This window comes from Pseudonaja textilis, chromosome 13, assembly GCF_049901715.1.
Source record: "Pseudonaja textilis isolate UNSWEBS1 chromosome 13, rPseTex1.2, whole genome shotgun sequence".
Classification (NCBI taxonomy): domain Eukaryota; kingdom Metazoa; phylum Chordata; class Lepidosauria; order Squamata; family Elapidae; genus Pseudonaja; species Pseudonaja textilis.
Window position 1 is genome coordinate 7933902 of NC_142002.1, and position 24838 is coordinate 7958739.

The 24838-nt window shown below is 40.5% G+C and overlaps 1 protein-coding gene across 9 annotated transcripts in view; it reads left to right on the top strand.

Moving 5' to 3' along the window:
• The window catches only part of AKAP13 (A-kinase anchoring protein 13), a 285438-nt gene that overhangs the window by 202652 nt on the left and 57948 nt on the right, over positions 1–24838 (top strand). For 4 of the 9 annotated variants that reach the window (XM_087941336.1, XM_087941338.1, XM_087941335.1 and 1 more), the window contains exons 10-14: positions 5401–5482; positions 12397–12533; positions 17008–17360; positions 19957–20010; positions 22422–22484. In XM_087941336.1, coding sequence (XP_087797462.1) covers positions 5401–5482; positions 12397–12533; positions 17008–17360; positions 19957–20010; positions 22422–22484 — 689 coding nt within the window. The remainder of the gene's footprint in view (positions 1–5400; positions 5483–12396; positions 12534–17007; positions 17361–19956; positions 20011–22421; positions 22485–24838) is intronic. The other 5 variants (XM_026709287.2, XM_026709289.2, XM_087941339.1 and 2 more) reach the window with 5 other exon arrangements.

Consider the following 24838-nt stretch of genomic DNA (forward strand, 5'->3'; position numbering starts at 1 on the left):
TTCCAAAGTGGATAGAATGAGGATCCAAAATTGTTGGTGGGGGGCAATAGGCTGACTCTGTAAACTGCTTAGAGAGCACTGGAAAGCACTAACTATCAACCCTTCCCACCTACTTTTGAAGTTGCCATATATATAAAATCACCTGCTCTCTTCCCTGGTCTCAAAGTTCTCAGTCTATGTTTTTATTTGACTCCCCCCCCCCTCCCCTCATTGAAATCTGGAGTTAGTTGTGCCTTTAAATAGGGAGTGTGGAGGCGGATACCTCTCTTGGCTAACGGTCCCTGGCATTTTTCCACTCTCTTCCTTTCCCCATGCGGACACTTTCCAAGCTAAAATTAGTAGCTGTTCCACCAAACAGTAAGGTGGCAGTCTGAGAATTTCTTGTCACTCTTAAAAGCTTGACTTTCCTGGCAGAGAAAGAAGCAGTTGAAAGAAAGCAGCCAGCAGAATGGCTCACAGAGTCTGGCTTGGATGTATTAATTCAGAGGAATGGGGAATAGTCTAAAATGGAGGCTGGGAGGGGAGAGGTTATACATCATTTCCTAGATCTTTTTGAACTGGAACAGCAAGTTTTTCATGGAATTTAATGAAAAGAACCCAAGGATTGGTTCTATTATACGTAGAATATGGAACCATAGAGCTGGAAGGGACCTTGGAGGTCCTATCGTCCAACCCCTTGCTCAAGGCAGGAGGCCTTATACCATTCCGCTCAATTGGTTGCAGAATCTACTGTTGAAAACTTCCCAGTGATGGAGCACCCACAACTCCAGGAGACAAGCATTTCCACTGATTAATTGTTCTCACTGTCAGGAAATTTCTCCCTACTTCTGGTTTGGATCTCTCTTTAACAAGCTTCCACTCATTATTTCTTGTCCGACCCTTGGCTAGACATGCCTAGTTCCCTCAACCATTCATCATACGATTTAGCCTCCCTTATCATCTTCATTGCTCTTCTCTGCACACTTTCTAGAGTCTTGGATCTTTTTTTTTTTGGTATTGTGGTGACAAGTAAACAAACAAAACTAAACAAACCACGCTGCGGCTTTGCAGAAAATCAGAAGTTGTTCAGTTGAGCTTGGACTTGGAGAAGTATCCTTGTTTGCAAGAAGGGACCCAGTCTTCCATGTTGAAAAATTTGAATTCCAGCTATCTTTGATTCTGTTGTGAGAAAAGAGTTTAGACGTATAGAAAGGAACGTTTAATTTTGCAAGATTTATCATGCCAGGTTATGCAGATTTATTACCACGGGTGGGAAGACATTGTGTTCTATGCCACTGGTTTTATGGCCTTACCAAGGGTGGAATTCAAAATTTTTAACAACCGGTTCTGTGGGTGTGGCTTAGGTGGTAGGCATGGCTTGGTGGTCATGTGACTGGGTGGACATAGCTTGGTGGTCATGTTATTGGCTGGGTGTGGCCAACTCAATATCACTCACATTGAGGCATGCATCTCCTCACCTGGCCTCTCATGACTGTGGGGATGCTGCAATAGTCGTAAGTGTGAAAAAGGGTCATAAGTCACTTTTGTCAGTGCCATTGTAACTTTGAATGTTACAAACAGTAATTACAACATTACACACAAGCAAAGTACCAACAAAGGAGGGGAAAAGAAACTCCAGAGACATTCCAGAGACAGGAAGTCTAGTCCTGCCAAGAATGTAATAAGGGTTAACGGAGAGGCAGTTTCTGTAAGCGACGCCAGAATGTTTCCTTCCTGTCTTCCTTACAGGATTGGGCCAGTAATTTCTTCTAACAACCAGTTCTCCGAACTGCTTAGAATGTTAACAACCGGTTCTAGCGAATAGGTGTGAACTGGTAGAATCCCACCCCTGGGCCTTACCCATCCAAGAGTTTAATAGTGGTTAGACTTAGGTGCTTAAGCTTTTCACTGCATTCCTAAATGTCCTTCTTTGGAAGGAAAGGTAGCATTCGTAGCTGAATTCTGTGCCCCGCACTCTCTCAGGGCTTTCAATTCCGTCCTTCTGAATGGTAGGCATTGCGCAGGTATGATTGTAGGTCATATTTGTTAACAGTCATTGCCAATTAGTACAGGTGCCCTTAAGGCACTAAAGTAAATTGGGGCAGAAATTTGGCTTCCTGAATCTGTAGCCCGTTGCTACTTTCTTTGACCTCTGAAGTTGAGTTTGCCTTTCTCTTTTCATGACAGAAATGGCCCTTCCTTATCTTTCTACCTATGGAGAACACCCAATTTGTTTTCCCATTTTCTTGCATAGCCAGCTTCAACGAAACCATTGGCAAAACATTTTCAAAATGTCCGAAGTCATGGATCCTAATTCCATTTTGCCCTTCTGCTGCTTTGGTTGCCACGTGGGAATCTTTTTTGGCTGGGATAGTTCTTGGGCCATAAATTCTGCCTTATGAAAATCAAAGAGCTGAAGTAACTTCTGTCTCACTTACTTCCCCTGCTAATGCCCAAATGCGACCATGTTGTTATTTGAATGCCAGAACTAGGCATCACTGACTGACCCAATGCCTTCCAGAAGTTTTATATCCCCACTTCCATGATATCTAGCCAACATGGTCTTGGCAAAGCAATTTTGACAGCATGCCTGTAATGCAGAAGTGGTTGGTTCAAAAAAGTGGCTTTAAAAGTATCTTATAGAGCAGGGGTGGGCAAACTACAGCCCGCGGGCTACAGACCAACGGGCCGGAAAAAAAATCACTGGGCGTGGCTTGGATGCCCCTGAGCGCGGTTTGCTGTTTGTTGTCTCCTGGGACTCGTGTTTGGAAAGCATGGAAAGTAGTAGCAGGAGCAGCCGCGGTGTTATTTTTTCTTATATATAATATATATATATATTATATATATCTATATTATAAAGGGCCCATTATAAAATGCAGCAAATTATTTATAAGTGTGTGTGTGTGTGTGTGTGTGTGTATGTGTATGTGTATGTGTATATGTTATCTATATCTATATCTATATATCTATATCTATATCTATAATATTCTTATATATAATTTGCTGCATTTTATAATGGGCCCTTTATAATGGCCTTTTATAAAATTGGTTCGGCCCTCGAACGCAGATCTGATTTTCCATGTGGCCCCTGACAGAAATTAATTGACCACCCCTGTTATAGAGAATGGTTACTGGAATCGGATATGTCTAGTTTAATGAAAAGAAGGTCTAGCGATGACATGATAGCACTGATTCAATATTTAAGGGGCTGCCACAAAGAAGAGGGAATCAACCTATTCTCCAAAGCACCTGAAGGCAGGACAAAAAGCAATGGATGGAAACTAATTAAGGAGAGAAGCAAGCTAGAACTAAGGAGAAATTTCCTAACAAGGAGAACAATTAACCAGTGCAACCACTTGCCTTCAGAAGTTGTGAGTGCCCCATCACTGGAGGCTTTTAAGAAGAAACTGGACAGTCACTTGTCTGGAATGGTACAAGATCTTCTGCTTGAGCAGGGGTTTGGACTAGAAGATCTTCATGGTCCCTTTCTATTCTTTTATTCTGTTATTCACTCTTCTGGTCTGCTTTAACTGCTGAATGATGGAGGAAACCTGGATGCTGAAGAGCTGTTAGAGCAAGATGCATGCTTCTAGTAAAACTGGATGGGAAATTATTTTTCATTTTCCCTATTCATTTCCTTATTATCTCTTCCTATAGAACTGGTAATTACCACTGTCCTGATTGCACACCGTCAGTTCATACTGTATGTTGCATTAGATCATAGTGCAGTTTGGTGCAAATAAGTGAACCCAGCTATTAAGTTTTGCAAACCGTGGCTCAGTATTGTACACAAATGCAGCCATTGTGGCTTGTTTAAAGCTGGGCCAGCTTTAAATTAAGTAGGTTTATCCGATCGTTCGAATACAGCCCGTAGGTTTGTAACAAGGTTTATGAAGCCTATTGTGCTGGAAGTCGAAACTTGGAATTGGGGACATAGTGCAATGCAGAGGCAGCTTTCGACAAACAGGAAAAATAGCATGTCCTTTGCGCGCTGAAAGCTAAATTAAAACATGATTAAAGGAAATATGAAACCCCAGGGTTTAAAAAGGGAACTAACATTAAAAATAATCTGTTTCCCCCCCCCCCCCCCCCCCCGATCCGTTTTGGTGAAATTACTGCTGTAACTGCATTCAGAAGTTTGAATCCCGCAAAGGACTTTATTCTTGGCAGGGAAGTATGGACTGAGATGACCCGGGACAAACTGGAGCAGAGCACTCAAGCAGTAGCTGGAGAGAGGGCTCTCTTTCACCTCTCCAGGTTAAAACATAACAGGTGATAGTAAAGACTTCAGGGTCCAAGCAGGTATGAGTCAAGTGGAGCAGCATTTGGCCTTTGAAAGGCTCTGCCTTCTCCAGAGGTTGGTGCGTTGTTGTGATTGGCAGTGTAACATGCAGTGTGACATAGGCAGCAGAGGGAAGAAGGGATTGTATACATGATTTGATTATGTACCGTCAAGTCATTCTTGAGTCTTGGTGACCACATACACATTCTCCAGGATGATATGTCCCTAACCTGGTCTTTCAGGTCTCTCAATAGTGTATTCATCGTCAAAGTAGCAATAGCAAAAGCACCTATATACCACTTCACAGTGCTTTACAGCCCTCTCTAAGCATGTTTACAGAGTCAGCCTATTGTCCCCAACAATCTAGGTCCTCATTTTACCCACCTTGGAAGGATGAAAGGCTGAGTCAACTTTGAGCCTGGTGAGATTCGATCTGCCAAATTGCACTCAGCCGGCAGTCAGCAAAAGTAGCCTGCAGTACTGCACTCTACTCACTGTGCCACTATGGCTCATTGATGTATTTCAGTCATCCACCTGGCTATTGGTTGTCTAATTCCATCCTTCTGTTCTGCCTCCCTCCCTGTTCCCCCATCTGTTCCTCCTTCCCCCTCTCATTCCCTCTCCTCTCCTTCCTACCCTGACACTCTCCTCCCTCCCTCCCTCCCTCCCTTTTTCTTCTCCAAAGAGTTAGGTTTCTACATAATGTGTCTGAATGAAAGGTGTAACAGAACAGGAATTATATTGATTCTGCTTTTAATTCAGCATAAAAGAAATGAAGCAAATATTAGTGTTTGTTCTGAGGTTCCTCATCACTTTTTGGAGATTAATATGCCGTTTAAAAAAAGCCAAATTCTATTTACTTGATTCATTGGAAAGTCTTGTGAAGTCTGACCAGGTCAAGATAAGAGTTCATTAATTTATTTCATTAATCAAATTTTTATGGCCGCCCACCTCACATTAAGTGGAAAACAATCCAATAAAAGAGTAAAATAAATAAAACATGGCCTAAAACCGTGATAAAGTAATTATTACAAGAGCATTCAAAACAATAAAAACAGAACTGAGACAGAAAAAGAGAATACGGAGGCTGCATGGAAAGATTTCGGTTAATTTGTCACCTCTCTCCTTCTTTACCTTAGATCAACCGTGACAACTGGTGCCCTGTTGAACCTTCTTCAGATTCCTTACTGTTGGAGCAGAAGCATCCTTGCAACTCTGCAGGTAAGAGAAACAGTTTTTCTTTGACATATGGAAATAGAAGAGGGCTGCACTGTTCATGAACCTTATTTTTTGGGAGCTGAACAATGCAGATCTTTTGGTCAGGCTGCAACAGACTCAGCTACCAAGTACTGTCCAGTGCAGGATATCAAAAAAACAAGAGTGTTGTGTTTGAGGAATGCAGGCAGACAACCTCTGAATTGGGTTGAGGAAGCTTCTTGGAAAGCACAATCGAGGTTCTCTAATATAATACCCTTCAGATAACTTTGGACTCCCAAACTCCTATTCATCCTGTGATAATGTGCCATGTCCTAAGAGTATCAGGTAGGGTAAAGCTGGGTTATAAAATGCTGTCACTGAAATATAGTTTTACGAATCACAATTCTTGTTTTAAAAACATCATAGTACCACGGATGTCAGTGACAGTTTTGGTTCACCCTTCGGCTCTTCTCGTATTTCCATCAATCTCTTGCTTACCTTCTGCCTACAGAATGGGCAGCTTTGGAGGTAGGAGGTGGGAGACTTAAAAGAAAAATAAATCCCTTTTTTTGATGTCACCATTGCTTTAGAAACGTCAATACATGAATGATCATAAGTTGAGGACTACTTGTAGATAAAAGTAAAAGGTTTCCCCTGTCCAGTTGTGTCCGTTGGGTGCTCATCTCCATTTTTTAGTTGAGGGAAGGAACCAGCGTTGTCTGAAGACAGTTCTGTAGTCATGTGGCCAGCATGACTATATGCCAAAAGTGCACAAAACTCTTGTTACCTTCCCAGCGAAGTGGTACCTATTGATCTTCTCACATTTGCATGCTTTCGAACTAATAGGTAGGCAGTAGCTGGGGCAGGGATGGGAGCTCACCTTGTCGCGCTGTGCTTGGGTCTTGAACTGTCAACCTGATCAACAAACCCAGTGTCTTAACTGCTAAGCCACCACGTCCCCTTATTGTAGGGGACAAATCAGCCTTCTCCTGCATTGTAAAATTAGGGGAGCTGAAGTCCAACTTATCTGAAAGTTGGATTTCAGCTCCCCTAATTTTCAAAGGCTGGCTGGGAATTTGGGAAGTTCATTCTCAGCACATCTGGACTTCCTTTGGAAGAAGGCTGAGCTGCATAAGAACTTTGGGCTTGTTTAAATTGGAATGTAAGAATTGGCCTGCCTGTAATAATCTCTTCAGATGTTCGCCAGAGGTTCCCCTATGATTCAGCCAAGGCAAAAAAAGTCAACCTCTATGTGACTTTTTTGATTGGTTCAAATGTACATTACTGGAGAACAGAAGCCAGTTGCTTTGCATGCTAATGCTCTAGCCCAGGGGTCTCCAACCTTGGCAACTTTAAGACTTGTGGACTTCAACTCCCAGAATTCCTCAGCCAGCGTTGTTGAAGTCCACAAGTCTTAAAGTTGCCAAGGTTGGAGACCCTAGTCTCTAGTCAGCTTTATGATTAAAATCACCAAATGACATTGGTGACTTTCAAACTTTAGAACCTGTTAACAAGTTAAAAGCCCAGCAGTGTTGATGTGTAATCATCTGACTGACTACCCTTAAAGCAAATGAACTGGACCTTGTGGTGAAAGAGAAAGCGATGGTGATGAAAGTTGGGATACGACTCTAGCCCCTCAAGGGAGAAGATAATTTTGATTCCAAAATTGGAAAAGAATTTTGCCTCCTCCACCTGAAGCCTTCGGCAAACATTTCTCGCCTCAAAACTGGTTTCTTAAATTGAGAGTCAAATCTCTGATGTCTCAAGGCAAGCAAATCACATCGTCTCTAGGAACATCAATGGAGACTCAGGACGTGGCAACATGCCAAGCTCCAAATGATGTGTGATCCAAGATCAGAACAAAACAATTCTTTCTTTTTCAGTTATGTTCTGAGTGTTGTAGCCCGGGGAATATTCTGAACATTGAAACAAAGCTTTCTTCCTCGTTTTCATTTTAAAGCCAGAAAATTATATTGAGATTATAATCCAAGATGAATGTTGACTGCCAGAAAATTGATGAAGAGACTGATTGAAGAAATTTAAATCCCAAGACAGTCCCAAAGGTGCTTTTCCCCCCCAAAAGGCAACTGGACTTTCTTGGGGTTTTTTTCTGCTTTGCAAATATTTTGCTTCTCATCCAAGAAGCTGCTTCAGTTCTTGGATGATTGATTTCGGTTCTCAGCTTCTTGGATGAAACATTTTCAAACGAAAAAAAACCCAAGAAAGTCCAATTGCCCTTTGGAAAAAAAATCACCTTTGCAATAACCATAACCTGTATGATTGCGAATCTCCATAGACATTTAAATTACTGTGCCTTTCTTACCAAAATGTACGTGTTAATATTAGGGAGTCATTGCTGAGAGAGTTGACTTTCCATGTGTTAGATGTTTAGTTCCTCAGTTTTCTGCAGATAATTCCAAATTCTGGGATTTGCATCCCAAAACATCTGGAAGGCACCTATTTCAGAAAAGCAGGTCAATTTTCCATCCTTCCCAGCCAGAGAATTAAATATGGTGCTACTTTGGACAGCAAAGAAAATCACCAGCATCATTTTGATAAGATTTGTGTATGTGTGAGAATGAGAGAGACTGGAGGAAAATGACTATTAATCTAGAAATATCAAATCTGTTTTGCCAGTCAGAAAGGCACGAGAACAGCTTTAAATTATATCTCAGAATTTGATGCACTTGTTGTATTCCAGATGTGCCTTAAAATAAGATGATAATGATCCATGACAGAGTGTTAGTGGTGGTATAATTTGTTTTGAAGACTTCCCCGTATTAGAAAAGTCAGATATTAGATAAGTGACAGTTTAATGCAAAATGTTCTGTAAGGGGTTTCAAGTAAGCCATAAATGTAGATTTTTTTGTGATCAAAAAAGATAATTTAGCCATCTTTGGAAGTTCCATCATCTAATCATCAAAACTACAAATCATAAGTACATTTTTTCAGTCTCATGTAAAAAAGTCCATAAGGGGTTTCCAGTCAGCCATAAATGTACAGACTGTTTTTTTCTCCTCTGAAACAATTTTTTTTAAGCCATCTTAATAAGTTCCATTATCTCCACCAACCATTCCTCCATTGTAGGTAGGATCAAACGTTTCCATGTTTGAGCACAGAATAGCATGCGATCATTTTACTTAACTCTGCTTAATGTTCAAGCAAGGGAGATGCTTTCTACTTGCTGCATGTCCAATTTCCACCCTGACCCCTTAATTGTACCTTAAAAACCTCCATGGTTTCCTTTCTTTTTGTTTGGAAGGAATGGTTATAGAGAGGTCAGTCCATAAATCAGATTTTTTTTCTGGAACTTAATGGCATCTCTGTTGGGAACTTGTCATTCTTCCAGCTTTGTTGTAGTAGCATTCGTGCCTCTGGAGATTTATCAGGCCATCAGGAGAGGTGAATATAATCTTGGATTGCACAATGTGAGCACACGTAAAGTACACCAAATGTAAACAGAAAAATAAATCATGTTTCCCTAGAAAGAAGCGGGAATGTTTCCAAGAGTTCAGAAAACCCTCAGCTGTTACAGGATAGCTATATACCTAATATTCTTCTTGTTGATTACATTTTACTTTTTCCTATCTTCTTGAGGTTTTTTTTTTTTTTTTACTTCTCACTTTTCCTTCATTTTATATCATAATTGATTCTCCAGGCCAGTAAAGCTTCTCTTCAAATTGGGGCTGTTTCATATGCTTCTGGTTCTGCAACTATGAAAGGATGGCTTGGCCTCTATTGCTTGCACCTTCTTACATGCTAGGTCACAGCGGAAGACAGGGTCGGTTCTAAGAGTTCCCTGATCCTGATTTTAAACTGAAATTAAAAGAAATCACAGCTCCCCTGTTAAACCTGGATCTAGGATTAGTTCAATCCTGAAATGAACGTTTCCTGTCTTGATAGGACAAGGAAAAAGAAAGGGAGAAATACTTGCAATTTGCTGTTCCGTGTTCTCTTAACAAAACACACCCACAAAAGTTGTTATGGCTGAACCAGGCCAAGATCAAATGCAACTAATTGTTTGGTTGTATATAGATGGGGATACAGTGACTCAGTGGCTAAGACACTGAGCTTATCAATAAGAAAAGTCGGCAGTTCGACGGTTCGAATCCCTAGCTCTGCGTAACGGAGTGAGCTCCTGTTACTTGTCCCAGCTTCTGCCAATCTAGCAGTTCGAAAGCATGTAAAAATGCAAGTAGAAAAATAGGGAGCACTTTGGTGGGAAGGTAACAGCCTTCCTTGCACATTCAGCATTTAATCATGCTGGCCACATGACCATGGAGACGTCTTCGGACAGTGTTGGTTCTTCAGCTTTGTAACAGAGATGAGCACTGCTCCCTAGAACCAGAAACGACTAGCACATATATGCAAGGGAACCTTTACCTTATGTAGAGGGGGCTGTTTTGGGGCCCACATCTTCCAGCTTTTAGATTAGTAATGTGATGTCTATCAATTTTGAAATAATTAGAGGAGAGAAAACATGGAAGATGTTTTGCCAAATCTGCTGTGCATTTGCAATTCAGCAATTGATTAATTTTTCTGGAATTAGTGCTGCCCAGTGGCCAATCTGGAACTTCCTTGGTGATTTTTTTTATTTCAGTTTTATGTTAGTTCTTTTTTTTCCTCTTTCAGTACAGAGCTGGCTTACCCTTCAGACTGGAATGCAGTGGAATATGCTCTGTTAAATTGCCAGATGGATCAGTGCAATTTCTGGCTTTTCTGTTTTTCTTCTCTTTCTCCCTCCCTTTTAAAAATTCTCTCACCTTCTTCAACTTATGGAAAAGAAATATAGGCCAATGATGATGGAGAAAGAAGTCACACCTGTTAAAACAGAGAAACGTTGGTATATCTATTGCAGAAAATTGATTCTTGCAAAAATTTCATAATAGACTGCGTGAAATCTTTGAAGCCAGTCTTGATGAAAAAAGAATTAGTTTTCTTGATTTGATGAAAAGAATCTGCTTGTCCTGATCTTAGAAATGGGTAGTAAATGTGCAAAACTTTAGGCATCTGACAAAACTTTTCTCAACTAATTGATTTTATTAAAAGGTGTATGTTTTCGTGAGTTGCAGCTCATCACTTCATCAGATGTATAGAATGGCTCTTGTTTTCTGTGAACAATTTCTAGGAGTTCCACAAGAGATTAAGGTTAAAAAAAACCAAACCATTGTTTCTTCAACTTTGCATACCATGTGATCTAGCATCCACAGAGGTCAGAATTTTTACCTGCCACAATTCAGCTCCTGGCTTGCCATTTTGCTCTTGTTAAAAAGGTGTAAGACGTAGGTGGTGAATGTTAAAGGTTAAAAACGTATGGTGAACAATCCATATTTCTTGCAGATTTTAATGCAAACAAAAAAATTAATGCAAAAATTATTTCAAGAGTTCTCTCCAAAAAGGGTGAGAAAAGATGGACAGATGTAGGATTTAAATTGGGAATGAAGGGACCGGGAAAGAGAAGAGAATGGAATGGAAGGAAAGGTGTTCCTGCAGGTGCAAATTATTTGAGGCTCCCTTCCTAAAATACTCTGAGTAGGTAAAAACCTTTTCATCGCCAGGATTAATTTTTCTCTTAAGCAACATACTCAGGCTAAAGGGAGGAAGAATACTGGGGAAAATTTACTGGTGGTTCAGTCACTATTTTTCATCTCAGTCTTCCTTGGAAGATTGGTAGTCACAGGTCAAATCTGGAACTGGAGTTCTTATTTGCACACTTTTATCTTATAAAAGTGATACTGGATTAAAATAATTCTGTGTTTATAAGTAAATAAACATGGCTAACCAGAACAGACCTATTTTATTAGCTGGATTGTCTTGCAGGTGGAAAGATTGTAGTTGCCCCAGAGTACTTGGCTGAGATGGGCAGCTACAGAAACTGAATATGTAAAATAAAATGCAAATAATATCTGGCATGTTTTCTTTTTTCTACTGCCTTAAAATGCTTTAAAGTAGAATAATAATGAAAAAGAGAGATAGCTGCAGAATAAGAAAGAAGATTATGGAAAGTTTTGCACACTTTATCTGGGTCACTCAAATAATATATATATATATATATATAAATATAATATAATATAATATAATATAATATAATATAATATAATATAATATAATATAATATAATATAATATAATATAATATAATATAATATAATATAATATATATCCCTTTCGGAGGTTAAATGTCATGGATGTAGACATTTATACTGCATTTTCATTATACTTTTTGGCAAATTATTTGACATATGCTGCTGGATTGATGGAAAAATTACTGACTGGATATATTATATGAGAATTTCTGCAAAAGCTTGAAAATGCTATGGAGACATTAAGCAGTTATAAGAATTTAAAATGTCGTTGGCAAGAGCTGCTTTGGGTCTAGGGTGTCCAATCCTATTATTCATCGATAATTGCTTGGTTTCCTCTTCTGATGACCTCCACCCAGATTTTCCTCTCCATCGGTAGACTGAACCATAACACCTCTTGTGCCTTGTCCCCTAAATTGGACTCTTCAGGTGAGGACATTAAAGATGCTGTTCTGGAGTCCAATTATCAGTCCACTTGGTATCATTGTGTCATAAAAGGGCCCTGGTGGTGCAGTGGTTAGAATGCAGTACTGCAGGCTACTTCTGCTGACTGACTGCAATTTGGCAGTTGGAATCTCACTAGACTCAAGGTTGACTCAGCCTTCCATCTTTCTGAGGTGGGTAAAATGAGGACCCAGATTGTTGATGGCAAGATGCAGACACTGTAAAGCACTTAGGGCTGTAAAGCGGTATACAAGTCTAAGTGCTATTGCTATTTCCCTGGGATTCTCCAACATCATGAGATGCCCAAAAGTTCATGGTAGAGCACTTTGCAGCTCATCCTAGTATCTGATTCGATTTGCAATCTCTGATTATATGATACCTATGTCTGTGTTTTAAATGTGTCTTCTTCCAGAAAGTGATCATTTTCTAGAAGACAGATTAAGTGGTGATGGCTCTTCCTCGCAAGGCATCCTTAAGAGAGGATCCGGGAGTGACTCTGAACTCTTTCCTCTCTCCAGTGATGGTCTGGACGAGGTGGACTTTAGAAAGGTAAGATGAAAATTGGACTCAATAGATCTACCTATCTTCTACTGATGTTTGTTTCTTTGGCTGCAAAGCCATATATTCGTTAGTATATTATTTTATTTTATTTTATTGTCATTTGGTTTTTCTGCATGACAATCTCATAAGCTGCTTGTCTCCTCTGGTGATACTGGCAGGAAACCAAGTCAGCTTAAGAAAGATATCACTGTCTACATTTCAGACTTTGGCAACATTGCTAGTCAAGTGTTTTAGCGAGATAGGTAGCTGTCCAAGGTCTTATTGGAATGGGTGGCGACAGTAAATGTAATTTAGTAATAATAGGAATAACTAATGCCCCTGTTTGGTTGATTCCTACAAATCAAGGGAAAAATAGGTAGAAGTTACTTTGTGGTGAGTTACAGATATGTTAAGAATGACATGATGTATTCAGGTCCCCTAGAATCGCTTAAAAAAAATCTCTAAAATTCAGGACAGATAGGTTCATAAAATGAACTCACTGACTATTGAATCTTGCCAGTATAGACTTCTATAGGACTTAGGTATGAAGTATTGGTTTTAAAGAGAGAGAACCTCTCCAACTTAGAAATATTTAATCAGAATGAAGTCTAGTCTACAATGTAATTCATTATAGCAGCAGAATTACCCCACCGGTATTTTTTATTTTACTGCCCAGCTAGCAAGAAAGTGGCTAATGAGGATGGGTTTTGAAGTCCAAGTTCTTGTTCAAAATGGCAGAAATCTGTAGCATTGGTTTTCAGCTGTTAAGATCAACATGGTTTCAGGGAGCAGAAAAGCAATGTTTACATGATTGCCTCTGGCTTTGAGTCTCAGGTTGTCTGCTTTAAGACAAAGTCTTAATGCAAGATCCCAGAAACCTCCTTCTGAATTTTCTCTTTTCTCACACTAAACATTCACTGTGACAGGCCTATGTTGTGACATGGCCCATCTCAATGAATCACGCAGGCTGAAGTCATTTCCTGCAGTCTGTTTCCAAACTCTTCTGATAAATCTGCCGCTTTCCTTGCTGGATCTTCTAAGGATCTGAATATTTCCACTGCTGAGCCTTTTGCTCAACTCAGAACTCTCCGGATGTCTTGGCAATGCTGGTTGCATCACCGCAAGGCAGCAGCATCTTTTAAAAGTCAAGAGAATCCTGGCAAGCCAAGGGCCACCCTTGCTTTTCTGATCACAGTTAAGCTGCTGAAGTTCTGGCCAAGAAGAAAAACTATTCTGGATGCAAGTCTGGAGGGAAAAGCTGTTTTCCAATTCCTTTAGCCTTGTGTACAAATCTAGGGAGTGCCTAAGAAAAGGGTGAGGCACTGAGAAGAAGAAAAATTCTTGTCTATAAACTTCTGGTTTTGTTTTTTTGAATATTGTTCTTATGCAATTTTGAACCCCATCCCCAATAAAAGAAGAAGTTCTACTAATAAGCTTTGAGGCAGCCATGAACTTGGGTTCTGAGAAACATTTTTATGTAACCTCTGGGTAACATAACACTGACAAAAGAAAAGGAAGTTCTTGAGAATGTGATTATTTTGAGCTCACAAATGAAGCCAGATGGAAGAACATTTGCAAAGCAAGTTTTCCTGCATTGTCTCCTTGACATGCTGGGTTGCAGAAATGTTCTGCCATGGTGCTTGGCTAAAGGTTGGCTGACCAAGAGTCCCCATGCCAGATGTATCAATTGTCTGTTCCCATCAGAACTTCCTCCTTTTTCAAGTGACCTCATCCCAAGAGTAGGAAACCAGAAGGCAACATGGCTTGCGGTACAGCTGGTGGTCATATGGGAATTTCAAGATTTTTGCCATTGTACGAAAAGCAAGCATCTTATCTTCCTCAAATTCTCATAAATGGTGTAAAGAGGAAAATGCTAGGAGGTGCTTTTAACTGGAGGCTATTAGAATCTCGAGAAGAACTTGGTCTGGGAGGCATTTGAAGCAAGCATCTGTTTAACTGTATGCAAAAAAAACCCCAAAATGTCAAACTTTAGGCAATGACATTTGGAAAATACTAAATTCTGTGCTTCATTCGTTTTTGTATAAAAGTGTTGTTGCTTTGCTGGGGATTCCCGCTTTAATCTAGATTTAAGTAAACTGGTTCCAGTAGAACTGAGAAGACAGATCTCTTTGGGTTTTTTCCTAGCCAGCTGATCAGCTGTTACCATCTTAGGGAAAACTCAGTTTTTGTAGTACATCAAAAAAGAAAGAACTTTGCAGGAATAGCAGGAATATCTTTGATGTATTTCTACTTGGATCACCATTGGCCTTGACCAGGGGTCTTCAAACCTGACAGCTTTAAGACTTGTGGACTTCAACTCCCAGAATTCCTCCTCCAGTCATGTTAGCTCAGGAATTCTGGGAGTTGAAGTCCACAAGTCTTAAACTTGACCAGTTTGAAGACCCTTGGCCTTGACCATTGAAAACTTAAGCAGCTCGAGCAATGTAACTCAAGGTCGTCTCTTGAACAGGATGAGGAAACTGATCCTGTACACCAGAAGTGGGGAATGATGGCCTCTTTGTGACTGGTGGACTTCAACTCCCAGATTTCCTGAGCTAGCCACGAGCCATAAAAGGGGCCATCATTCCCCATCCCTGCTCTACACAATGCTGCGCTTTAGATTCCAACATCCCTCCCCATTAGGTTTACAGGCTCAGTCTGCTGGGAACTATAGCTCAGCACCTACACTATTAGATCCCACCACCCAGCACACACTTCAATATGTTCCATGTAAGTGTGTGCAGGTTTCTTCATTGCAATATCATGGAAAGCGCCAAGATGGAAAATAACCCACAGTATTAATGTTGGGCTTGTGATCCATCAATCACTTTGTGATGTGATGAGATAATGGTCTTGTGATGCGCCTCCCCATTCCCCCCCCCCACCCCCCACCTCCCAAATAATCCTTATCACTTTCGAATTCAAATATGATTTAGGGGATTTCTGTGCAGAGTTAAAGATTTGGAAGGAGGGTGTGCAGAGATTACTTCTTCTTTACTTAAACGTTCAAGTCATTGGCAAGAAACTTGTAAATCCCCTTTTAATAACTGTCTCTGATGAGATCATCCTTCTTTCCTTATTGATCTGAGTTCAGTTTCCTGGTGGTGTAAGCTTTAATGAAGCATGAAGTGGTTCAGGCAAGGAATGGGTATCCAGACCTAGAGCTTGTAGAATCCAAGGTGGCAATGGACAATATTCTTATTTATGTAAACCAAAAGCAAAACATCTACCAGCTCTTTATATGAGAAATAAGGACACTGGGGAAGGTTGACTGCTGTGTCTGTTATTTCCTTGGGAGAATCTCTTCTGGAATGGTGTGTTAGCTTGGGCTTCTATATGAGACTAATCACTAGCACATTAATGGCCTTGAGTTCTCTACTGTTTGAGTACAACTGTACAAAATCCACCCTTGGTTCAGCAAGATAGGAGGAATTGAGCCACAGTTTATGGCAAGGGTCTTCAATCGTGACAGATTTAAGACTTGTGGACTTCAACTCCCAGAATTCCTCTTCCAGTCATGTTAGCTCAGGAATTCTGGGAGTTGAAGTCCACAAGTCTTAAACTTGCCAAGTTTGAAGACCCTTGGTTTATGGGCTAGCTAGTGACTTAGACTCTGCTGTCTGAACCAGGTGTTGTAATAAGTGTCAGAGACTATGGTGTCAGGTGTAAGAAAGGAGCCAGGATAGAGTTCAACAGCACTATGAGTTTATTCCATGCTATCTATAAACAAGAATCTGATCTACTAATGGTCAAAGCAAACTGGTGACTGATAACAGGCATCAGAGTTTAAGAGGGGCTGGACTTGGGTCTTTTACAGGGACATAATGATTCCAAATTGATGGTGAATTTGATCCCGCCTTCTGAGTCAGCATACTCATCTCCTACATCAGATCAGCATTGAGCTTCCATTTGATTCCTGGCCATTTGAGCTATGGGTTTTTCCCCCCCTTTTCCCCTGTTTGTGTTCAGATTTGATTCTTATTTCTTTCTGTCATTTGGATAGTTTTTTTTCCAGAATTGAAGGTAAATTTTTTTCTTAAATAACATAAAAAGAAGGTACGTTTGGAAAATTATGTCAAAATTAGTAATGTTAAAATGTTAGTAGAGGCAGGACCAAAACGCCATCTGATTGATTTGACTTTAAATGGGATGGATCCCTTTCTTGATGAGCAGGCTAAGATTAAAAGCCATGTTGATGGAAAGATTTAAATTAAAAAATAATTTCAAAATTAGTTTTAAAATTAAATGCTTGCATTAATTCAAAATAAAAGCCGCTATTTTAAATACCCTTATCAACAAATAATTAACACGGTCCTACCCTATGTATTTAGTAAATTTCCTTTCTGTCACATTAATAGTTACAGTAGAGCGTCACTTGGAAAGAAATTTAGTTACACATCTTAAATAACATAAAGGTATTATTATTACTACTAGTACTACTGCTATCCTTACCATTAATCTTGCATTGTTGCAACTCCTAAAGCAGCCTGAAGAGGAGCAATCAGCTGGTAGAAGTTCAACCTCCTCAGCAGATGATACCATATCGCTGGAAAGAAACTCTTCCATTTCTGTTCCTCGGACTTCTGACCTCCTTGGATCCAAGGAGAGGTGCAGCCCAGATGGCAGCTGCTTCAACATGGGGACGAACGGAGAAGGTCAGGATGGGATGGCAGTGATCTCTGGAGAACTGGACGAATTGCTGGATAGCGTCATGGAGGTGTCCCCACCTTCTTCTGGCCTGCCTAACAATTTGAGGCCTTCGTCTCCTTTCCGTCGGCATAGCTGGGGTCCAGGGAAGAATAGTAACAATGGTGAAGCTGAGGTCAACCACAGGAGGTAAGTCAAATAGTTTCTTGGAAGGTGCTGATCATCCACACCTTGAAGAAAGGTGGGGCTTACAAGGTGATAGAAGGAAGGAAATGGGAAGGAGAAGTCAAGTTCCAACCCCAGGATCCAAACGTGAGATCCAAACGTGGGAAACATTGGAGGTTGACCACAGCCAATCTGGCACGCTCTGGTTGTTTGGCTCTCACCTTCATAACCTGAACTCCACTCCCTTTTGCCCTATCCAATAGCCATGGGGAGTGGGAATTTTGAGTAAACGTGGCCTAAGCTGTTGGTTTCTCACCTAACCTGGAAAGCTCCCGTTTTATGAAGGTAAAAAGCAAAGGGCAAGAAACCAAGCAGGGCCATCCAATCATTCTAGATGATCTTTGGGCTGCTCTGTAGATTGGGAAGTTGGGATCTTGGAGAAACCGGAAGGATTCGGTTCTGTCTTTTGTTTTGCAGTAAGTTAGCATGGTAGCCCTTTTGCAATTTTTTAAGAAGTTAAAAGTTAAGGCGTTCCATCCCTTTTGCCCCTTTGAAGGCAGAGACCTTCTTTTAGCCAAACAACAGAGTATGTCAGCTTCAAATAAGTATTGTTGTTGTCTTTGCTATTGAAAAGGAGGGTGTGTGCTTTTTCTACACTTCAAAAGCAATCTGGGAGCCTTTTTGTTCCTTCTTTATTGTTCAGACCAACAAGAGGAGTAAAAGCATTTTATTCTAAAAGTCTATGAGCCATCTAAAAGAGGCAAATAAATGATTGGAAGGAATCTTTGTATCTATGTATGTGTGTGCGTGTGTGTGTGTGTGTGTGTGTGTGTGTATATGTATGTAGGTAGGTATGTAGGTATGCAGGGGTGGGCTTCAAAAATTTTAGCAAAGGGTTCTCTGCCCGGTTGCTGGGTGGGCATGGTCATGGTGGGCGTGGCCTAGTCAGCTTCTTGCACCATGGCCGGGGGGCGGGGTGTTTTGCCCTCCCTGGGCTCCTGAGGCTTTCCTCAAGCCTCCAGGAGGGCGAAAATGGCCTCCTCAGCCTTTGCAGACTCTCTGCAAGTCAGAAACAAGCCCATTTCTGGCCTTCCCGAACTTCCGGGAGGCCTGTTTTTCACCCTCCCCAAGCCTCTGCATGTGCCCTGCACTTACCTGCATCCAAGACAGGCTATGTGGGGACTTCGGGGAGGGGAGGGGGGGGGAGGGGTTGGGGGGGCAGCCAAAAGTGGGATTTGGGGGTTCTCCCAAAACCCTGCAAACCCCCAGCAGCCCACCTATGTATGTATGTATGTACGTACGTATGCATGCATGCATGCATGTAATTAAAGTTATATGCCACCCATCTCACTATCCAAAGTAACTCAAACAACTCAAGTTGGTGACTATACCTAATATTCCTTCATCTTCCTCTCCCCACCATCACCACAACAGCCCTGTGAGGAAAGTTGGGTTGAAATAGAGAGTGACTGGCCCAAAGTCTCCCAGTTGGCTTTCATGCCTCAGGTGGGACTAGAACTCACACATTCCAGGTTTCTAGCCTGGTTGCTTTAACTACTAGGCAAAACTGGATTCCCCACCCCTCTTTATGGAAAAAAAAACGTGTTACTATGACCTAGAAGGAGTTTTGGATTTTCCTAGGTGTTGTGTGCTCTGTGACAAAAGTTTAAGCAATTATCATGACTCTGGTTATTGTACACAGTGATTCATCTCACCTGTAGTAGGTGTGGGGAAGTGGGGAAGGATGACAGGTTAGAGGTGAAAAAAATCATACTTTGGAGATGATGTGGCTTTCAAGAAAGTTCAGGCAAGTTCTCATCTCGATGACTTGAGACCAAGAAAGAGGAGCATCCCCTGTGCAACATTGTTATGATTTTGGCACAACAACCTTAGCACTTTTCATTGCTATTGGTACAGATAATCTTCAACTTACAACAGTCTGTTTAGTGACTGTTCAAACTTACCATAGCACTGGAAAAAAGGGACTTAACGACTGTTTTTGACACTTAACGATTATTACAGCATCCTCACAGTCACAAAATTCAGATGCTTGGCAATTGACTCATACTTATGACATTTGCAGTGTCTCCAGGTCATGTGATTCCCCCTTTGCCACCTTCCAACAAGCAAAGTCAAAGGGGAAGTCAGATTCGCTTAACAACTGTGTTACTCGCTTAACCACCACGGTGGGGCAAAACTCACTTAACAATGATCTTGCTTAGCAACAGAAATTTGGGTCTAAATTGCCATGGTAAATCAAGGAACTACTTGGATCAGTTATTCATTTTGCATAACCATGGATTGGGCAGGCAGTATAGGAAATGACCTTGGTAAGTCTCCAATGGTGCCAATGTGTTTGTGTTGAGCCAGCCAAGGACCATTCAGTTCTTGCTTCTTGGCCATAGATGGCATTGTGAACTTGCAGGCTAAAACTGTTTTTCACACCAAACATTTTTCCCACCCTTCTGCCACCATGTCGTATCTCTCTACTCCTTGTGTTATCACCCCTTCTGTCCTTCACCTTCTGATTCTCCGCCCCCACCCCACCTCCGGTCTCTGTCTGGAGATTTCTGAATGTTTGATGATGTTTCTGATAATTGTCCATGATTCATTTTTTCAGTTCAGTGCGACTGCTGGGGGAAGTCATAAGGAAAACTCCCTCCCACAGAAGAAGGTACAGCAGAGATACACTGAGGCTGACTAACCATGTTGCATTTCAATGGCGACTAACTTCCTGCTTTTGTATTAATCACCGTTCAGTTTAGCCTTCTCCAGTCTGGTTCTTCTAGATGGCTTGGACTTCAGTTCCCATAGTCCCCAACTGGCAGAGATTGGGCTATGATTGCTGAAGGCTATGGGCACAATTGTGCAATCTATTTAAGAGGGAACCAGCCTGGGAAAAGCTAGTTCAGTGCAGTACTCCAACCACAGCTCACTGGGGATCAGTGGAGCATCGGAGGAGCAGGCTTGTCCAAAATATACTTTATTGTTTGAAATGGATGGCTCAGTACTTTTAATATAAAGTGGTAAAATTGATTTATTAAATTATACTACCATCTCGCTATTTTGGGTAATATATTCAGTGGGCAAAAAAATATGGAGATAAAATTATACCTCTGTAGGATGCACTGAGATGAGGGACAGTTAAATATTTTTCTGATAGAACTCCCATTCTCTTTAACACTCCTTTCCTTTCCTTTCCTTTCCTTTCCTTTCCTTTCCTTTCCTTTCCTTTCCTTTCCTTTCCTTTCCTTTCCTTTCCTTTCCTTTCCTTTCCTTTCCTTTCCTTTCCTTCCCTTCCCTTCCCTTCCCTTCCCTATCCTATCCTATCCTATCCTATCCTATCCTATATCCTCAAATGATACCTTACATTTATGCTACAGACCAGGATTGTGGATAAGTGCTAGATTAGTTTCAATAGTTAGCACAAACCATAGTATTCTTGTTCCTTGGTCAGATTAGCTGTGATTTATTATTAGGAATAACTCGTTAACTCTTAAGCTATGGGGAAAACCTCAGAACCACATAGGTACCAAGTTTCTTCCCATCTTTCTAAACCACTTCATAGTTTGGAAGGTTCATTGCATTGCAAATGAAATGAATAGAAATCTCTATTTATTAAACTGGTGGTGTTTAATAAAAATAAACCAGTTCAGATTGAAACAGTAAATGAATACTTTATAATACCCAGACATGAAAGTAATGAGATCAATAAAAAAAATTCCTAACATCCTTGATGTAACTGATTTTTTTTTTCCAGGAACACATTTTCCTTAAAGAACAAACAAACATCAAGAAAATAATAAGCAAAACCAAAAGAAGGGAAAAAATAAACAGCCTCCCTAGAAGTAAAAAAAAATAATTGTTGTTCCTAGTTCTTTTGTTTCTTTCTGCCCCTCCATCTTCCAGTTTATGTTTAAGCAAAAAGCTTTAGACAATCTTTTTACATTTCAAAAACCTCAGTGTGCCTAATCCTGCCAAAATCAATAGAACATTCAATGCTTGAATGGTGATTTTGCAAAACGAAGTAGGAAAAACAAAACAAAAAAAGCCACATATTTCTGGAGCTAATGATAAAACGTGGTTATTAATCATGTTTTTGCATATTTAAGCTGTGGGTGAACTTTTAAATGCTGTGGAAAAAAAGCAGTACCAATTTGGTATACCCTGGGCAGATTAAAGATTAATTCAGTATTTTGGCACAAGTCTTCTCCTAGTCGCCACCTAGAGGTATTTTTAATTTTCATGTAGCCTAGTCATTACTACATTTTCTGATGACATGTACAAACTATATCCATACGTGAAAATTATTATTCTATTCCATTCCATTTCACTCCACTCCAATTCCCTTTTCCTTCTGTTTGATTTTTCTGTTCATGAATTCCATACTTCATTCATCCCTCATGGACTCTTTCTCATTCATTCTTGCCCAGTTTCCCTATTGGTGTCCCTTTGCTCTTTTAGCAATTTCCCTGCCTTCATTTCAATTATATACCTTCTGGTCCACTAGAATATGAGGCTTTAGTATCTGCCAAATGAGCTGCTGATTCCTACAAAATTTTCCACTAATGATGAACCTTTCTACGGCTGGAATCTTTTCTTGGGAATTGTATATTAATGCATGTTCTGGGGTAACTGAGCAGTTCAGTCAACAGCTAGGGATTCCTAACAGAATAGCTTTTAAATCATGAAATACTATGTTTCCCCCAAAATAAGATCCAACCAGAAAATAAACCCTAGCATGATTTTTCAGGATGCTCATAATATAAACCCTACCCCCAAAATAAGCTCCAGTTAAGATCATCAGCTAGATGGACACATTTAGTACTGTATTTCCTACTGGAAAATAAACTCTATAATGCATCTTTTGGGGCAAAAATTAATATAAGACCCAGTCTTTTTTGAGGGGAAACACTGTAATAATAATAATTTAAAAAATGGAACTATGTACATGCACCAAATTATTAGGGGGAAAGGAAGTACAGTATAATTCTTTCAAGGGTAGCCAAGTTGGTAAACATCTGCCCCTTTGAACAATCAAGTAATGGCAGACCTCTTGCTGTCTCTTACCTTTGTTATTCCCAGTTTGAGCTGGTGTCCCTCAGGTGTCCAGTGCAATGCCATGGATGCTGACTTTAATGGTCAAAGGTAGAGTATGCCATAGCATCCAAGGGAGCTTCTGCATCTCATTGCCAGCTTTTTTTGTGATGTCTGTAGTCTCATTGCATCCTTGGTGTATCTGTTGGCTTGGGTAGTGTGCTTTTTTGATTCACTTTCTTTGTATTAAGGTTTTTTTTTTACTGGATGGTTTCCAGAATTTGGCTGCCTGGTATTTGTGGTCATCACATCCCAGCCCTTCCTTATGACTTGAACTGGAGTACAGAGACTTGTTTAATGTCACACTAAGCTTTACAAAGTTTCTGGCTGCAACTTAGATAAGAATCTTCTGGATCACCAATTCGAAGAAGATGGGACTTAGTTCTTCAGAGCAGGAAAAGGCTTCCTGACATGATGAGCAGGCTTTGGGCTTTCTGGAATTAACATAGATTACAGTGCAACTTACCAAGACTATAGACTGATTAAAATGGTACAAGTTGTGGAGAAAAAAATTCCTTAGTCACCTGGAAGCCATTTTTGCTCACCATAGGCAACCAAGTGAATAATTCCTGTTACTTCCATTGCAATCTCTTCGCATGTTTCCACTTTTACTAGGGTCAGTCTGGCTTTCCAAATTTAGAAAGAAATATGCTTAACAAAGCATGTACATCAGAGGTGACATTCAGCAGGTTCTGACCAGTTCTGGAAAACCGGTAGCTGAAATTTTGAATAGTTCAGAGAACCAGCAAATACCACCTCTGACTGGAGATTTTACATTATTCTTCCCCTGCCACGCCCACAGAACCGGTAGTAAAGAAATTTGAATCCCACCACTGATGTACATGTTCTTATTCTATCAAGTATGCAAACTGAGCAAAACCTAAGTCTCACTTAATGTTGTAGGCTATGCATGGGAAGAACAGGAGGTGGAATTATGCCCTGAGTAGTTAATGTAAAAATTAATCATTCTGACCTAGGCTTCCCCAACAGCACAAAGCTGAGTTCTCATCCTGATAAACCCCTTTTATTTAATTTACAATGAAATTCCTCTCCCACAAAGTCCCGGCCAACCGTCTTTCAATTACAGACCTTTATCAGGCTTGTAGAAGGGCCGGGCTGATATCTTTCAGATGGCACAATATTTGGCAAGCATTCCAGAATGAACTAATTGTCTCCTGCAAAACCCCACTTTCCTTTCACTCCTCTTTTATTCTCTAGGGGAGGGGCCATTCACCATCAACCTGTGGTTTTACTCCCAAGTCGGCCCTTGTTCCTCAGCTGTTCCCTTCTGGCAACTCTATGCATCGCACACTGAGAACAGGCTGCAGCTGTTCTTCTGCCTCACTGATGTCTGACTCCAAAGGCAGCTGATAACTGTCAGATGGCCCTTGCCCCATCTCTGCCTCTGACTCAGAGCCTTCCCCAGACTCCAGGATTGGTCCATGTTCCTCCCCAAACTCCTTACCTTCCGAATCTGCTGGCAGCTCCACTGGCCGCTGTCGGGCCATAACACATAAATGGCACAAGGAATGATAGTACATTAAATGAAGCTGAAAATAATGATTGCAAGGAAGTAAAAACCAATGTTTGAAAATTCAGAAAGTATCATCAATATTTGTGGAATTACAACATATAAGCAGTGAAGGTTTTATGGCCAAGTATATTTTGACCACCTTATTATTTTTGTGGCTTCTGTCTAACTAGCAGAACAAAAACATTGCAGCATAGAATTTCCTCTTACATGCTCTGTGTCCATGTGCAGCTTTTTCCCAACTAGGGGAAGTCAACAACAATAATTTTGTCACCGAAAGGGTCCCAAGGGAGAATGAAATTTTAAACCAGAGGTCTCCAAACTTGGCAACTTTAAGACTTGTGGACTTCAACTCCCAGAATTCTGGCTGGAGAATTCTGGGAGTTGAAATTCACAAGTCTTAAAAGTTGCCAAGTTTGGGAATCCCTGCTTTAAACAGAAGCTGAAAAATCACGAGAAACAATGAAAAGGGTTGCATGGTGAAGTCTTATGATTAAACAAGCCAATAGATGCCAAAGTCCAGCCTGGATAATGTTTCTGACATGCTTTCCTTTAGAAAAAAGATACTAAACCAAAAGGCTAAAAAAAAATTTCACGTATTTCTCTGCTCGGCATGAACTGGAATTCATTTTTAGCAATTCTTTATTAGAAACAACTTTCCTAAAAAACAACTAACTCATGCTAAAAGTACTAATAAAGCACCTCTTGATCTTTCCTTTGCATCTTTGTACATAGGTATCTTTCTCCTGAAAAGAAAGAACCAGGTTTATACTCAGTACAAAGTAGGGTCTTTATGAAAAGTCCTTGAGCCTGCACATTTATATATATAAATTGCAGCAGCAGAAAGTCGCATAGGAGCTTTTGCAGGTGGAAT